General features: G+C 38.0%; 1 protein-coding gene across 4 annotated transcripts in view; it reads left to right on the plus strand.

Moving 5' to 3' along the window:
* The window catches only part of MRRF (mitochondrial ribosome recycling factor), a 55,927-nt gene that overhangs the window by 2,981 nt on the left and 35,046 nt on the right, over positions 1-17,900 (plus strand). Inside the window, exons 1-4 of one of the 4 annotated variants that reach the window (XM_058523944.1) lie at positions 1,765-1,826; positions 2,034-2,245; positions 10,229-10,384; positions 14,434-14,552. In XM_058523944.1, the coding sequence (XP_058379927.1) occupies positions 2,062-2,245; positions 10,229-10,384; positions 14,434-14,552 (459 nt within the window). In that variant the 5' untranslated portion in view covers positions 1,765-1,826; positions 2,034-2,061. Of the gene's footprint in view, positions 1-1,764; positions 1,827-2,033; positions 2,246-10,228; positions 10,385-14,433; positions 14,553-17,900 lie in introns of those variants that run through there. The other 3 variants (XM_058523942.1, XM_058523941.1, XM_058523943.1) reach the window with 3 other exon arrangements.

The following is a 17,900-nucleotide window of genomic DNA, read 5'->3' on the forward strand; positions in this document are numbered from 1 at the left end:
CTGCTTTTGGGTGCTGCGTTTTCTGTCAAAGGTTGTTTATTTCTAACCCATTTTGATTTCCTGTTGCTTTGTGGATTGGTATTATGACCTGCAACAGGAACACCAGGAAACCTGTCCTAAATGAAGCAGCCAGATTGAGACCCTGTAGGTTAAAAAAAAAACAAAAAACCACACATTATTATACAGCCATATTTGGATATAAGTATGGGTTAAGCATTGTCTATATTAGGCAAAAACCTAGATATAGAAACCTCACTTAGAGCCAAACTTTTGTCAACAGTTTTTCTGAAATAGGGCAGAGCTATTAGTTCCATGGCTGGGGCAGTGACTGTCTCTTTGAGCCTCAGTTTCTATATCGGTAAAATGGAGATTATTATACTTTCCTTGTGGCATTATTGAGAGGATTAAATGACATAATATGAGTAAAGCAAGCAGCCCAGGCCTGACCTCAATTAATAGTAGCTATTGATAATAATTAAAAAAGAGGAAAAAAATATTCCTCCATTTTTTTGATCCAGATCTGTTTTTACTGACTTCATAAACTGATCATTGACATCTAGCATCCCTTGCTATTAAAAATTCCATCAGGAGAAATTATTTTCCTTTGTGCTACTCATTTGCTTTTAAAAAATAATGATACTGACAGCTGGCTTTTATTAAACAGGCACTATATTCCTGGCACTGTGCTAGGTGTTTTACATGCATTCACAATCTCATTTTATTTTTAGATCAGGATTATTTTTCTCATTTTACAGATGAGGAAAGTGATACCCAGAAAGGTGGAGTGAATGGCCCAAAGTTGAAATTTCCATCCAGTTCTGACTGACTCTAGGCCACCTTATACAACAGTAATGACATGCAAGATTCCTGTATGTGCCTGACCCCCTGTCATGGAAGTCTTTGAAAGGAAGAGTGATAGCTATCAGATCTTTTTTGGAGGCTCCTGCTGTTTGCTAGGCACTCTACCAAGTGTTTTACCTGCATCAACTCATTTTTTCTTCCCAACCCTAAGAAATAAGTATAGTTATCTTCATTTTACAGTTAAGGAAATGAACGTGCAGAGATGTTCAGGGGCATTTAGTCCGTGATGAAGCTGAGAGTGGATTCCAAATCTTCCTGCCTGCAAAGCCTATGCTCTTATTCAATCCGTTATACTACATTGAAATTTTAGGATGGGATTTTTTCTTTTAATGAGACATGGAACTAATTTTCAAAGATAGTAGGTTCCAGGTATTTAATGCTAATTATTCTTAAATTTTAGCTGAATAATAGCCAGATGTGTGGCAGAAGCTATTAGGGCTTCATTTGTCAGTTAGCTAGGACTGTGTTCTATCCCAGAGGTAGCTGTAGGCTCTTGCTCTTTTCATGGTCAAAGACCCCAGAAGTATAATGTGTAACTTGTGTTAACCCAGAGGAGGGTGGCATTTTCCAGAGCTTTAGTTCTGTGACATGGAAGACCTCAAACCTCAACCATGCTTCAGACTCACATTAAAGTGTATCCTAATTGGTAATCAGTGCATAAGGAACCAAAGAAAATTTTAATTAAATGCTGTTGTGTGAATTTTCCAGTCATTTTATGCCTGTTGAAATAGTTTTCTTATTTAGTTTAAAGTCCTCTTCCAGTGCTCTGCCCTCCCTCTTTATAGTATAACTTCATCATGATTTTGTGCCTTTTCTCATATAAGGGTTTAATTAGCATCATTAAAGATTTAGGCTGCCGCACATTTGCTTGACTCTCTTCCTTGTGTGCTAAAGGCATTTGGTGCAGTGGAAAGAGCATGGCGATTTGGAGTCTTACAGACAGTGGGCAAGTTACTTCAATCTCTGTGAGCCTCAGTTTCTTCGTCCTGTGAAACAGAGCTAATCATATTTCCTTGTCTGGCTGATGGGAGAGGGATTAGAGATAATTTATTTAAATTGCCTAGCACATAGCTCAGTGTATAGAAGTTGCTTGATAAGTGGTACACACAATTTTCTGAAGTTGTAATAGAGTCTGTTTTACTTACATCTCCTTTTTGTCTTATTCTTTTTAGTAGATGTTCACAAGGATTGTCTTCAGTCATGGCGTTGGGTTTAAGGTGCTTCCGCTTGGTCCCCCCCGCCTTTTGCAACTCTCTCACAGCCTTGACCAGACCTGTTTCAGAAGTTAAGCTGAAGACAGTGAGCGGAAGACAAAATGACCATGGGCAATACGTGACCTATCCAGCTGTACCAATCCGTCATTTTGCTACCAAGAAAGCCAAAGGTAGAGACATATGACCTCCTCACCCCTTTCTTATATTTAGCCCTTGATTTATCATAGCTGGAAGGGGTCTCAGAGATATACTGAATTTCTCCCCTTGCCACTTGAGGGAATGGTGTTTTAGATAGTTCAGTTTATTAGCTTAAAAGGTGACAGGGACAGAGATGGTATTAGAACCTAGGGTCTGTTCTCTTATTACCATGCTGCCTCATATGTTACCATGGCTCAGAAAATGCCAAATTTCTTTCTTTCAGATTTAGAATTAGAAGTGTAAGTGCCAAGCAAACCAGACTGCTTGTGGCAGGGATCAACATGTTTTCTCCTTATAGGAAGATCTGTGTTGGAAGTAAAATTAAAACCAGAAGGTTGTTGAGTATGGGGGTATTAGAGCTGTGGATTTAGATGGATGATCTTAATGGTTTGTGTCATCCAAGAATGAGACTTTGATATACCACAGGTCCCAGCTTAAATGTCACTTCCTCAGGGAAGCCTTCCCTGACCTCTTAGACTGGATCAGGTCCCATGTTGCATGCAGTCGTGTGCCCTGTTATTTTACCTTTGACGTACTTAGCACAGCACTCATTAATAAATTAATTAATTGTAGGATTGATTATTGTTTGTTACATGTCTTCCATGCTGGGCCCTATGAGGACAGGGTCTGTGATTTTCTTGTTGAGCACCTAACAGGAACTGACATGTGGTGTGCATCAAAAAATTTTGTTGAATGAATGAATGAGTGACAGAAAATTGTCAGGCAGACCTGCTATTTGCAGTGGTGGGTCGGGGAGTCCACTCCCAAGGACGATGCTAGAAATCTGCTGCTGAATATTTTTTCCACTGACTTTCCTTTTATGGTTTCATGCAGACCTTCCCTTTTCTGTTAATAGGAAAATTAACAAGTTGCTGAAAGAGCATTACTGCTTAGAAGACTTATATTCTGTAAAAAAATTTGCATTTAATAATTTGATCCTTATAATTATCCATTGAAGGAATTATAATTATCCCGTGAAGAAATTCTTATAGTTAGCTAGAGAAGCACAGAGCTCACCATTTTGCAAATGAGGAAACTGAGGTACACATATAAGACACTTGCCCACGGTCATTTTTAGTTAGTGGCGGAACTGTAAACCAAGGTCTCCTGATACCCACAGCACTGCAGTCTTCTGGTGCACTAGATATTAGCTACACCGTGTGAGCAGCACCTTTTCATATTCAATTGGCTCTTGAGTTTTTGTCGTCTTTGACTGCCTCCTTAAAAAGTCAGTTGTTTGACTTTTTCTTTTAGATTTATTGCATTCTTTCTATATTAGGCATGCTAAGCCTTTGTTGATTGTATGTGTTACAAGTATCTACTGTGCTTTTTACTTTGTGGTGTCTTTTGTTGAACATAAGTTTTAAGATAGTCATATTTTTCAGTCCTTTTTTTCTGTCTTATTTAACAAATCCTTACCTATTTCAGGGTCATAAAGCCATTCTGTATTTTCTTCTAAATGTTTTAAAGGTTTTTACTTTCCTGTTTGGATTTTTAATCCATATGGAATTTATTTCTGAACATAATGTGAGGTAGAGAATCTAATTTTAAGTTTCTTTATAAGTTGTGTCAGCACCACTTATTGAGTAGCCCATTTTTTACTCTCAGATTTGTAATCCCTCCTCTGTCATATGTTATGTTTCTTTATATGTATGGTTTTATTTCTGAGCTCTTGATTTTGTGGAACTACTTCTCTCTCCCTGCACTAAATTCCTTGCTGCCTGGATCACTGTCGTAAAGTCTTGAATCTGGTGGTACAAATGTTTCCCCTCACCATGTGCACAATTTTTCTTTTTCTTCTTGCTGGTCTTTTGCTCTTCTATATGAAATTTATAGTTATATTGTCAGGTTTCCTCCATAAAGATCTTGCACAGTTCTTTAATCAGGTTTATTTCTCGAGTATATCATCATTTTTATCACTTTCGTATATGATATGTTTTTTAAAGTAAAATTTCTGAGAGAGATATGTATATATAGAAAATTGCATACATAAATTGTAAGTGTATGGCTCAGTGAATTTTCACAAAGTGACACAACCGCGTAACCATCACCCAGATCAAAATATAGAGCATCACTTGTACTCTAGAAGCTTCTCTCGTGTCCCTTTCCGGTGTCACCCTTCCAAAGCTAACCCATAGATTAGTTTTTGCCCTTTTTGAACTCAGTATGGTTTACTTTGTGCCTGGCTTCTTTTGCTAACAATCTTTTTGTGAGATTTGTCCATGTTGTTGCATGTAGTAGTTGTTCGTGCATTTTTATTTCTTTGTAGTATTCTAGTGAATACATATACCACAATTTCTGTGTGCTTTCTACAGTTGATGGACATTTGGGTTGCCTCCAGTTTTGAGCTCAAATAAATAATGCTTGCTTTGAACATTCTGGGGCATGAGTTTTCATATAGAAGAGCAAAAGGCCAACAAGAAGAAAAAGTGTGCGTGTGGTGAGGGGAAAGATTTGTACCACTAGATTCAAGACTTTATGGCAGTGATTCAGGCAATAAAGGATATAGTGCAGGGAGAGAGTAGTTCAACAAAATCGAGAGCTCAGAAATAAAGCCGTACATGTAAGGATGTATGTGTTTATGAAGAGGAGGGATTGTGTGCGTGTATTCAGTTTCAGTACATACAGTTCTCCAAGATGGCATGCGAGGTTACACTCCTCCCACAAGTGTTTTAGCTTTCTGTTTGCTCCATGTACTCGTGGACCCTTGGTATAGCAGTCTTTTTAATTCTAGCCATTCTGATGGGTGTGCAGTTATATCTCACTGTGGTTTTAATTTGTATTCCCTCGATGAATAATGATGGTGAGCTCCTTTTCATTTGTTTATTGGCTATTTGGATATCTACTTTCCAGTCTTTTGCCCATTTAAAAAATTGATTGGTAGCAGTTTTTATGTATTCTAAAGACAAGACTTCTGTCATATGTATGTATTGCTAATATGCTTGCCTTTTCACACTTTCATTGGTTTTTTTGATGAACAGAAGTTCTTAATTTTAATGTAGTCCAATTTATCAATCTTTTCCTTTATGGATAGTGTTTTTTGTTTTCTATTTAAGAAATTTTCCCCTTCCTTAAGGTCATGAATATATTCTACTGTATTATTGTATAGAAGATTTATTTTTTCAAGTTTATATCTTTTTAAAAATTATTTGTTCTATTTTGTTGCTCGTGAATAGGAACACTTTTTATCTTGTATCTTGCAACCTGCTGAATTCTTTTATTAGATGTATTGTTTGTATATTCTTTTGGGTTTCCTAGGTTGATAATTATAATACCTATAAATAATGACAGCTTTGTTTTTTCCTTTCCAATCTATATACCTTTTATTCTTCTCTGTTTCTTTCTAACTGCGTTGTTGAGGAAATCTAAGATAATTTGAATAAATGTGATTGATGATAGTAGACATCTTTGTTTTATTCCTGACTTTATAAGGAGCACTTCTTATACGTTAACATCAAGAATTCTCTTGCTTTATTTTTCAGTAGTATCTCTTTAAAGCAAAGATCTTCTATCCCTATTTTACTAAGAGTTTTTATTTTGAATGGGTATTAAATTTTTATCAAATACTCACTGCATTTATTGAGATGATCATTTTTTTTTTAATCTTTTAATCTGTTAGTTTGGTGACTCAACATCAATAGCTTTTTCTGATGTTAAACTACTTTTGCATTCTTGGTAAAGCCCTATTTGCTCTTGATATGTAATCTGTATATACATTACTTGATACATAATCTGTATATACATTGCTAGACTTGGTTTGTTAATATTAATTTAGGGTTTTTGAGTCTATATTGGTATGTGAGCTTAGCCTTAATATAACTTTCTGATATTGATAGGCATAGCTTTCTAGTATTATCCTTGTCTGGTTTTTGTATCAAGACTATATTAGTCTCATAATGTGAGTTGGGGAGTTCATCTCTCTCTCTCTCTCTTCCTGTCTGTCTTATTAGGATGGTCTGTATAAAATCGGGATTATCACTTCCTTGCGTGATTGGTAGGACTTGCCTGTAAAATCATCTGGACCTGGTATTTGTGTGCGTGCATGTGCATGTGTGTGGGTAGACTTTAAATCATAGATTCAATTTCTTTAATAATTATGAGGCTGCTTAGATTTTTTCTTTTTTCTTGAGTTAGTTTTAGTAAATTATGTTTTTAGGAAATTTTTCATTTTTTCTAAGTTTTCGAAGTTGTTGACATATAGTTGTCCGTAATAGTCTCTTAGGAGTATTAAAATCTCTACTGTTTTGATGTGTCCCCTTTTTCTTTCTTGATATTATTTATTTGTGTCTATTTTTATTCTCAGTTATTCTTCACAGAAGTTTGTCAATTTTATAAGCCTTTTAAAAAGAGCTTTTAATTTTGTTGGTCTCTTTTTTAGATTTTATTGATTTCTGCTCTTTATTTACTTTCTCCTATGTCCTTGTTCTTTTTCTATCCTTTGAGCTGGACAGTTACTTTCAGCCTTTGTCCTTTTCTTATACGCATTTAAAGTTGTAAATTTCTAAGTACAGCTTTACATGCTTCCTATAAGTTTTTGCTATATAGTATTTTTATTATTGTCATTTCTAAATATTTTTAAATTTCTATGATGTGTTTTTGTTTAGTTTATGAGTTATTTTGAAGTGTTTAAAATTTTTCAAACATATGTTTTTTGGAGAGTTAGCTTAATCTCGCTACGGTCAAAGAATGTGTTCTATATATAGATTCTTTGATATTTGTTAAGATTTGCTTTTGGGATAGAACATGGTCATTTTGTATAAAGGTCCAAGAGTGCTTGAAAAGAATGGGTATTCTTTTATTGTTGGGTGCATGGTTCTATATATAATCATTAGATCAAATTGGGTAATTGTGTTGATCAAATTTTCTATTTTTTTAAATTTCTTCAATTTATCAGTTATTGAGAAAGGTATAATAAAATCTGCTAGTATGATTGTAGATTCATTAGTTTCTCCTTTTTATTGTGAGGCTGTGTTATTGAGTATATTTAAGCTCAAATCATTTTAGTGAGTTGTTTCTATTATCATTATGAAGTGGTCCTCATTATTTCTTTTCTTTTTTTTTTTTGTGAGGGAGATCAGCCCTGAGCTAACATCCGATGCTGACCCTCCTCTTTTTTGCCGAGGAAGATTGGCCCTGAGCTAACATCTGTGCCCATCTTCCTCTACTTCATATGGGACGCCACCACAGCATGGCTTCACAAGCGGTGCATCGGTGTGCATCCAGTATCCAAACCTGCGAACTCTGGACCACCGAAGCAAAGCGCGTGCACCTAACTGCTTGTGCCGCCAGGCCGGCCCCCTCATTATTTCTAATAATGCATTTTGTCTTAAAATCTGTTTTGTCTACACCAGCCTTCTTTTGGTTAATACTTGCCAGGGTTATAATTTTTCCATTCCTATACATTAAAAGTTTTGTGATCTTATGTTTTTGTAAAACCTCTTGTATGTATTGCGTATGACTAGATTAAAAAAACACTGGGGCCAGCCGCATGGCATAGTGGTTAAGTCCAGCGCATTCCGCTGTGGTGGCCCTGGTTCGCAAGTTCAGATCCCGGTCACGGACCTATACTACTTGTCAAACTGTGCTTTGGCAGCGACCCACATACAAAATAGAGGAAGATTGGCACAGATGTTAGTTCAGGGCTAATCTTCCTCAAGTGAAAAAAAAACAGGAAGATTGGCAACAGATGTTAGCTCAGAGCAAAATTCTTCCTCACCAAAAGAAAAAAAATTCTTACTGAGAATCTCTAACTTTTAACTGGTCTTTTTGTTCTGTTTATATTTATTGTGATTACTGAGTTTTTGTATTTCTGTCATTTTATTTTGCACTTTCTCTTTATTGCAATTTTGTTTGTTTTTTCTTCTTTCCTCCTTTCTATTGGATTAATCAATTTTCTTTGTTCCTTTTTTTTCATCCCTGCTGATTTGGAAGTTATACTTTCTGTTTTTTATTGTTTTGGTGGTTACTCTCAATTTCTTTTTTATCTTTTTATGGAAATAAAAAAGCACTTATAGAAAAATGCAGCTGTCACAAGACAACAGCTTGATAATTTTCACAAACTGAAAATACTTTTGTTATCAGCACCCAGATCAAAAACCAGAACATTCCCAGCATGTCAAAAGTCCTTTTTATGCCCCCTTGTAATAACTTACCACGTTCTACCCCTTGCAGGTAACTATTCTGACCTCTCATGGCATGAATTAGTTTTGTCCGTTGTACCTCAGTATATATTCTTGTATCTGGCTTTTGTATTTTACAGTCTGTATTCTTGTGTCTGTCTCTTTGCTGAAAATTATGTTTGTGAGGTTCATGTAAATTCTTCTGTGTAGTTGTAGATTTTTCTTTCCCATGGCTGTATAATATTTCATCCACAAATACCACTATTTATCCATTCTAATATTGATGAGCATAAAGTAAAATTTTTAACATGCATACTTGGTTTAAAAAAATCTAAAGTTGCAGGTGTAATTTCCATTGTTTCTAGCTCCAGTTCTTCCTCTTGGAAAGTATAGTGTTATTCTAAATTTTGATCCTTTATGGATAATTTTTGGCTGTTTTCAAGATCTCTTTGTCCTTGATTTTCTGCCTTCACAAGATTTCTAAGTATGTATTTCCTTTTATTCTGTTTGGTACTAGTGTTTCTGAATCTGAAGATTCACATTTTTGATCAGTTCTGAAAATTCTCAGCCATTAGCCTGTTAACTTAAGAGCAATGAGGTTTCAAGCATGATGGTGACACAAGCAAATAAATGTTTTTAAAAAAATTATTCTGCTGCTTACTGGTTGGTTACATTGGGCAAAACATTTAAATGGCTTGTGCCTCAGGTTTCTCATCTGTACAGTGGGGACAATAATAATCTCTGTTCTTCCTACCTCAGAGAGGTACTTTGAATGTCTATTAGAAGAATGTACTTGAAATTGCCTTGCAAATTATAATATGCTATACGAATAACACAGGATCTTCTTACTGTAGATGTTCAATAAAATGTGTGTGACTGAATCTCGATAAATGTTTGTTGAATAAATAAACAAATATAGGATAACATTACTTAAATATTTTTATTCTTTTTCTCCTCCCCATAAAGAAATGCAAGAATATTTGTATTACTTGTGGGAGTGATCTATATACATTATAGAATGTATATGAAAAATCATCATGGTGGTTTAGACATAAAATAGAACTTCATTCCACTCTCAGTGCTATTGATTTTCTAAAATATAAGCCCTTGTTGCTACCATTGGGTGGTGGTTAATGTTTCTAAATTACTGTTGTCCCTTTTGTCTGTACCAGCCATCCGATACATTGCACATCCTTGTCTTAGTATTCATTTTAAAATGAATTAATTTATTTCCTATGTCTCCGATTAGATTTTATGGATACCATCTAACGGAAAGTTCATGGATTTAAAATTAGGCAGATCTGGGACCAAATCTTGGCTTTACTATTTCATAACCTTGTGACATTAAACAGGTCACTTTACCTTTCTCATCTCCTGTTTATTTTTTCTAAAAAATAAGTAAGTAATTCACTTACGGAGTGCCTGCCATGTGGATAGTGCTCTTTTAGGTATGTGAATTACTTAATTAGTATTCTTGTAGCAACTTGGCCACACAGATATTATCCCTGTTTTACGGGTAAGGAACCTGATACTCGGAAAAGTAGAGTAACCTGCCTCAGGTCATAAAACTGGTATGCATCATAGCCAGGATTTTCACCTGGGGTGTCTCATTATAAAGCCTGTGCCTTCACTAATATCTGAGAAAGTGTTTAGCACAATAGTGGGTACCTAGTTGACACTCAGTAAATGTAGATTCTTTTTTAGGGCAGTGATAATGTTCTATAATTTTCCAGTGCTTGGCATTTTCCCCTGCACATAGTAGGTACTTCTTCACTAATTGTTCATTATCTCTGTTTATGCTGCTATTTTTTTATTCATTGAATGTTGACTTTCTAGCCAAAGGGAAAGGACAGTCCCAAACTAGAGTGAATCTTAACACTGCCTTGGTTGAGGATATAATCAGCTTGGAAGAGGTGGATGAAGAAATGAAGTCTGTGGTGGAAGCACTGAAGGATAATTTCAATAAGACTGTCAATATCAGGACCTCACCAGGTTAGTGACTGAACCAGTGTTTTGGAGAGGGGAAGTGGGAAAAGCATGGCTTTGGCAGAGTTGGGTTTTAGTCCCAGCTTTGTCACTTACTAACTGATGACCATGGGCTGTCACTTTACTTTTCTGGTCCTCAGTTTCTATGTCTACTTCCTACCTTATGGCTTGGGGATGGGTATTAAAATAAGTGAGGTAACATATGTAATGGTTCTAGCTCAGTGCCTGGCACATACTTCACAACATTTATTTATCCATTCAGCAAATATTTGCCTACTATGAGCTAGGTATTGTGCTAGTACACAGTGGTGAACAAAAACAGGCATGGTTTTTGCTCTTGTGGAATTATACTCTCAAAAAATGAGAGTTTTATTATGACTATACTATAAACACTTCCAGGTATTTAGTCTCACAGTAACTGTCATCTTTGGTCTGATTTTTCCAATTTGTCGTATTTGGCCATTGTTATCCATTACTGGAAACCAAGTGGCTGCAAACCTGCCCACCTGAGGCATTTCTGTACCCCTGGGCTTGACCAGGAAGATTCCGTTTGGGTTAATAACTTCCTGAAAGTGGCTTTTCTAAGTGGGAAATGTCAGAACTGTCTAGGAGAACTGTTTGCAGATGTGATGGAAGAAGTGAGTTGTCAGCTAATGGTGCAGGCAGGCAGGAAAAATCCAATTGCTATTAAAGTGGCCTTTTGGAAATTGTCGTCATCCTAGAGTCAAGCCTGGGATCCCCTCTAAAGGTATCTGTGGGAGCTCGGACTGTTCCCACTCACATCTTGGTTGGGATAGCTCATAAGGAAACTAGAAAATATTTCATGAACTTGTTCTTAAGCAAACCAAGTGAAAAATATACAGCTGCATTTATAAACACGAGCAGAAACATACTGAGTTCAGAAACGAGATCCAGTGTGAAACCAGGAGACCATTCCGTCATTTGTCAACCTTTAGACTGGGGCATTTCTGCCTTTGCTGACAGTAGAGTGTGCCATTCAATCTCTCCCAACTGTTTATTTTAAACTTGCTTATTATTTTAGGTATGAAACTGATAAAGTGCTTTGTCTCCCCTGTGCTTTCTGGCCTGTTAACATTCTGCAGCCGAAACCAGAGCACAGTTTGAGAGGAGCTCAGGGAGAAATGTGATACTTAAAATTAGCCAGCAAGCTCCACTCTTGTTGAACTTAAAAAGATGATGGGTCTGGAAAGAGGTTGGGAGTGTAATTTGTTAAATGTTAACCTCTGAGAAAATGCGGGGCAGGAATGAGGCTGAGGGAGATTCTCGCTGGGGACAGATTGAGGGGAAAGGATTTGATGCATTATGTCGATATGGATTTGGGGAATGGGAACCACCACAATTGCATACTGAAAAACCCATGTTGGGACTTCTGTGGCAAAGGATCTTATAACAAATCAGGAAGGCTGAATTAAGATCCATTTTCAGAAGGCCTCCCATTGGTATTTCTTCTTTGCTTCTTTCTCTTCTGGGTTGTGTTTGTGTAATGTTCTATGTAGAACGGAGGCGATGAAGAAACTGGGTGAAACAGGCTGAACTCAGCCAGTCTTTTTTTTGCCAGATTCTTCCATATCATCTTTCAGTACTATGTGAACCAGCAGGCACTTTTCCTCTTACACCTCCATCTGTCTACTAGCAATTTCTATCTCCAAGATGGTTGATTACTTTTAATAGTTGTCTGAGATGCGAGTTTATTCATTTGTTTGTTCTTATCCTCTTCTTCATCCATACATACATACATTCATTTATTCAGCACAGCATTACTGAGCACTTATTCTGTGCTGATTAATAGGTGCTGTAGATAGGGAAGAGACGTTGTCCCCACTGTCCAAGAACCTAGAGCCTAATGTGAAGGGACAGACAATGAAAGCAACATGTATAAAACCATGTAGCAAAGCAGAGTGGTGAAGACCATGGCTTTGGAATTGGTCAGATCTGGGTGTAGATTCTGGCTCCATTATTAAGAGCTCTTGTGACCTTGGGCAAGTTACTTTCTGTACCTCAGTTTCCTCATAGGTGAAATGGTGGAACTATCTCATAGGGTTAATGTGATAATGAAAGCAAATAAATTATGGAAAGCATTTAGCACAATGTCTTGCTCATAGGAAGAGTTCAACAAATATTGGGTATCATCATTATTACAGAAATGTGCATAGGACGCTTGGGAGCTCATAAGGGGGTTTGTAATCCAGCCTAGGAGATCAGACAAGATTTCTGAGATTAGATGCAATTATAGCTGAGTGTTAAAGAATGAGCGGGAGTTATTTGCGCAAAGGAGGGTGTTCTCAATAGAAAGAAAGATATGCTAAGGGTCCTGAGGCAAGAAAGAAGAGACTGTATTAGAGAAACTCTAAGTAAGTGAGTTTGGTTAAAACATAGGAGAAAGTCAAGAAGTAATAATAATAGTTAACATTTATTGGGCACTTGTATATGCCAGGACACAGTCATAAGTGCTTTCCATAAACCGTTTCATTTAATTCTCATAACAACCCTATGAGATCAGCACGATTTTTATGCCTCATTTAGAGATCAGGAAATAGACGCCCAAAAGGTTGAAGGGCTCTGCCCAGTGTTGCACAATCAGGAGGTGGCAGAGTTGGTATTTGAACGCAGGTCAGTGGTCTTCAGAATCATGGAGACTTTTACCATTATATCTCCTGGACTTTTCCAGATTGAAGCCAGTGGTATTGACAACTTTCTGTCTTGTGATGACATTGACTCTGGTTGAGTACTTCAAATCGGATCTTTGGGCCATAGTATGATACTGCATTATTCTACCATTAGTTTGCCCAGAAAACTCCCAATTTGTGTCAAAGACCCACTCCCCACCACTTTCTCTTTGTGTCTAAGTTTGAGCCAGCCAGGAGTGGTTCCTACTGTGAATGATAAGGTTTTTCTTCTAGTTCTCATTTGCATAGGAAGACGAGGAGTTGGAGTAATGCCCCCTTTCCATCTGTAACTGTAGCTTTATTTGCTTGCCTTCTTGGGTTGCTGAAAATTTTGCCCCGGGTTTTCCAGAATTCAGATATGGATGGAGATCCTATCCAGGATAACAATGAAATGTTAATAGTTGGTGTTTTTGTTTGTTTTTTCTTTCTAAAAGGGATCTACATGCCAGAATCAAGGTGATATTAGGGAATGGTTCTAAACTAGGTTGCGTGTCAGAATCGTGGTGATCTTAAAAAAAATTGCAGGCTCCCAAGCCCCTACAGAATCAGGAGCTCTGGGGGTGGGGTCCAGGAATCTAAATTAAAGAGCTCCCTGGTGATTGGACGCACAGTCAAATTTGAGTTCCACTGGTGTGTGGGGAAGAGGCTTGATTGGAATCAGAATTAAGCACACCTGAGTTTGGGACCTGGCTCTTGATTGTTTTTCCTTTTGTTACCTCTATGATCTTGGTCCATTAAACCTCCCCAAGTCTCGTTTTGTCATGTGTAAAGTGGAGATAGTAATAGAAATGTTACAGAGTAGTTGTAAGAACTAAAAGTGCTAATAAGAGGTACTTTTTTTTTATTGTGAAATTTTTGTTGTACATTATTGTTTGTCAGTCACCATATAAATGCATCCCTCCACCCATAAGAGGTACTTTTTTAATGCTTATTTTTTGGTGCCTCTTGTATTCTTGGTTGTTTATATTTAGCCGTAATCCTGACTCAAATCCTATAAGGTAGTTATTTTTTGACTGTGTTGGAAACCAAGGTACAGAGAAGATAAGTAACTTGCCTGAGGTTTCATAGTTAGTAAATGGCAAAGTTGCTGGAGGGGTGATCAACTCTTTCTAGTTTTAGCTCTAAAAGTCCTGTGTCGCAGGAAACCCCTCAGGCCCCTGCAAAGCCACCCTAATTGCTGGTGAGGAATTCCAACCTAGTTCTGTCAGCATTTCACAGCTCTTCTGCTCCTGTGAAAGCCCCTTCAACAGTTTTGCCACGCTGATAAGGGATCCCTAAATATTAGTTGAATCTGAATTAGAGAGGGATTTAGATGTGGGGCAACTAAGGTCCTTCTGAATTCTTAAGACCCTATAATTTTTCTTTTAGGATCCCTTGATCATATCACTGTGGTAACTGCTGATGGGAAGCTTGCTCTAAACCAGATTGGCCAGATCTCCATGAAGTCGCCACAGCTGATTTTGGTGAATATGGCCAGCTTCCCAGAGGTAAGGTGGCCTTGCTGAAAGGGTCCCTCTCCATGGTCTCTTTTGGGATGGAGGAGGCTGGGTCAAGTCAGGAGGAAGTATTCCCTCCAGCTTGGGATGTAACAAGAGAGAAGGCATGGTAAAGGGAACTTAAGGATAAGGAAAAGCTCTCTTCCTGTTTCTAAATTCCTGTAGAGGTCAGGCAAGTAATTTGAATACTGAAACAGGCCCCATCTAAGAAGAATAATTGTGGCAATGCAGTGATTGGCGCTTGGCCAGTGTGGAGGGGGCTGTGGTAAACTGGAGAGCCTGTGCCCTGTCTGAAGGGAGCAGCCTCCGCCCAGCTCCTGCTGATCATTGCCAGGGAGAAATGTAGGCTTGGTAATCACTGTTACCAGGTAATGATTTTTGTTTCCAGAAGAAGCCAGTAATCCACATTTTTATGTAAGATCTTTGTTAAATATTGATAACTAATTCACTTTTTTTTTTAAGACTGTGAGACAAAGTGTATTAATGGGCCATATTTGGCCTGTGGGCCACGAGTTTGTGACCTCTGCATTAGTATTTGGAACAGACCCTCCAAGAATTCCTGTTCCTTTCAAACTGAACTGACCGTTGCAGAATATTCACAGAGCACAGTGCCTCCAAGGCTGGAAGGTGGGTTGCATTAGATCATTGCAGCCTGGAGACTATGATTTCAAGTCTAGTTGTGGAAGATAAATGGGCTTTTCCTTATTGGTCCAGTTGGGATTGACCTGGATTAGGAGTCCTTGAGGACCTGGAATCTGGTCTCGTCTCTACTGCCAATGGGCTCTTTGACGTCCATTTTCTCATCTGTTAGTATGAGGTGAAGGAATCTGAAGTCCTTTCCTATTCCGATTGTCTGTTTCAGTAGTTCTATCCCAAATACATAGATCAAAGTTGAATCTGCTGGATGACAAACTGGTTTAGAGATATGAGTAAGGGAAAGCCTTTGCTATGAAGAAACTGTTTCAAATTAGAGGGCTCTTGTAGCTAATGTGCCGGGCACACTTGCGGAGGGCTATGCCTCACCACTCCCCCGTTTCATTCTCCATACTGCAGCCAGAGTGAACTTTTAAAAATATATACTGAATCATGTCATTCCCGTGCTTTAAATTTATCAGTGGCTTCAAATAATCTTTAAGAAAAAGATTATTGTGGCCTAGAAGGCGTTGCATATGGCCCCTGCCTGTCTCTGTAACTTGTCCAGTCTTGTGCCACTGTCGTCCTTGCACACTGCTTTAGCCACGCTGGTCTTTCAGTTCCTCAAACACCCGGCACCGTTTGCATCCTCAAAGCCTTTGCATATGCTCGTCCCTTTGCTTGAAACACTCTTGCCTGGCTAATTGCTACTCATATTTTGGATCACAGCTTAAATGTGACTTTCTCAGGGAAGCCTTCTCTAATCTGCCCAATCTCAGTTGTTCCTCCACACTAACCTTTCTTATACAGCACGGTTCTTTTTCTTCATTGCACTTATCGTTAATAGTTATACATTTATTTACATCTTTATTTTACATCTCACTTTCACTGGATTGTAAGCTTGGACTGTAGGGATCATTCTAACTTGTTCATTGTGTCCAGCACCTAACAGTGGCTGGCACATGGGAGCACTGAGTAAATTTTCCTCAAAAGGATGAATACCTGTCATTAGGTTGATAGAAGGAAGGCACTCATTCCTGGTGTTACTGAGGAGCAGAGAAACAGACGAAAAGGGAATTGTCAACTCTTTCCCTTTCTGGCTCCCTGTGAACCGCTGAGACCTCTCCACCTTATTCATCTAATCCCACAGGCACTGCGGGCCAATTTAGGGAATAGCCTCCTAATTACACAGCTTGAAGGCCTCATCAGGCAGATTGCTTTTCAGAGCCAGCCACTTCTGTTATTAAATAGCAAACGGCATTCACAGAAGAAGCACCTGATTGGCCACCAGAGCATCTTATGAGGCAGGAGGAGGTATTAACAGCTTAATTTTTTCTTAGGAAGTTGGAGTATATCTTCATTTTTCAACTAAAGCATCTTTGCCATTTCTGCAAGTTGAAATTCTGTGAGTTTTTGAAAAAACCTTTACAAGCATCTCAGTAGAGAGGTTCCTTACAAGGACAGAGTGAGGAAGTGTGAGTTACATTGTCTTTTGAATTCCTTTATCTCATCTGGTGTATATATTAAACAAAGAGCTCTAACTAAACATTTCCTTCCTCCAGTTTAGAAGCTGTCCATAGAGTACCCAGGTTCATAGCTTCAAAATGCTGAGCTAATCCTCTCTGTGTTTATGTAATTCCTTTCTGTTTCATATGTGGTTGGCTTTCTTTCCAAACCTGAGCATTTCTGTGTCATGCTGTAGTGACATGATGCAGATTTACATGCATAATCTTTTCAAATGCATTGAAGACAGAAAACTGTGTTGCATTTGTTTAACATGTGTCCTGCTTGATAAATGATACACACAGTTGCTGCCTTCCATAAACTTGCCTGCAGCTAGAGTTAATGATGGGAAAGAAAAGAAGGGAGTAAAAACCACAGCATGATTTGAACAAGGCAAATGGAAAAAGAAATTCTACAGGCTCCATTATTGCTCTTGTGGAAGAGAGAAAGCTAATGTGTGTTGAGTGTCTACTGTTGCCAGGCTACTTTCTCATGTTTTGTTTCATGTGAGCGACACAGGTACTCTAAAATTCAGCATTATTTATTCCATTTTATAGATGAGGAAACTGAGGATCAGAGAAGTAAAATTTCTCTCCCAGGTTCACACTGTGGTGATAAAGCCAAGATTTGAACGTAGGTCTATTTGACACTAAAGCCTGTGCTCCTTTTACCATTCCTTCATTAATTCCACAAATAGGTATATATATATATTTTTTGGTGAGGAAGATCAGCCCTGAGCTAACATCTGTTGCCAATCCTCCTCTTTTTGCTGAGGAAGCTTGGCCCTGGGCTAACATCTGTGCCCATCTTCCTCTACTTTATATATGGGATGCTGCCACAGCATGGCTTGATAAGCGATGCGTAGGTCTGCGCCCGGGATCCAAACCTGCAAACCCGGGCCACCGAAGTGGAGCATACGAACTTAACCACTATGCTACCGGGCTGGCCCCTCAACAGATATTTTTTTGAATCCCTGCAAGTTACTGGTTTTTATTTAAGGTGCTGGACTTCATTGATGATTAAGACAGATAGGGTCTCTCCTTTCATAGATCTTACATTCTAGGGACTCACTGGGATATAAAGAAAATGGAAGGCCGGTAATTAAAATGGCCCTAACAAAGTGGACTTAAACCCAAATTGCCAAGGGCTTGTTCACTTATCTACAAAAGTTTTACCGTGTTTTGTCCTTTAGCGTAGATTAGC

The sequence above is a fragment of the Diceros bicornis genome, chromosome 28, assembly GCF_020826845.1.
Source record: "Diceros bicornis minor isolate mBicDic1 chromosome 28, mDicBic1.mat.cur, whole genome shotgun sequence".
Lineage (NCBI taxonomy): Eukaryota > Metazoa > Chordata > Mammalia > Perissodactyla > Rhinocerotidae > Diceros > Diceros bicornis.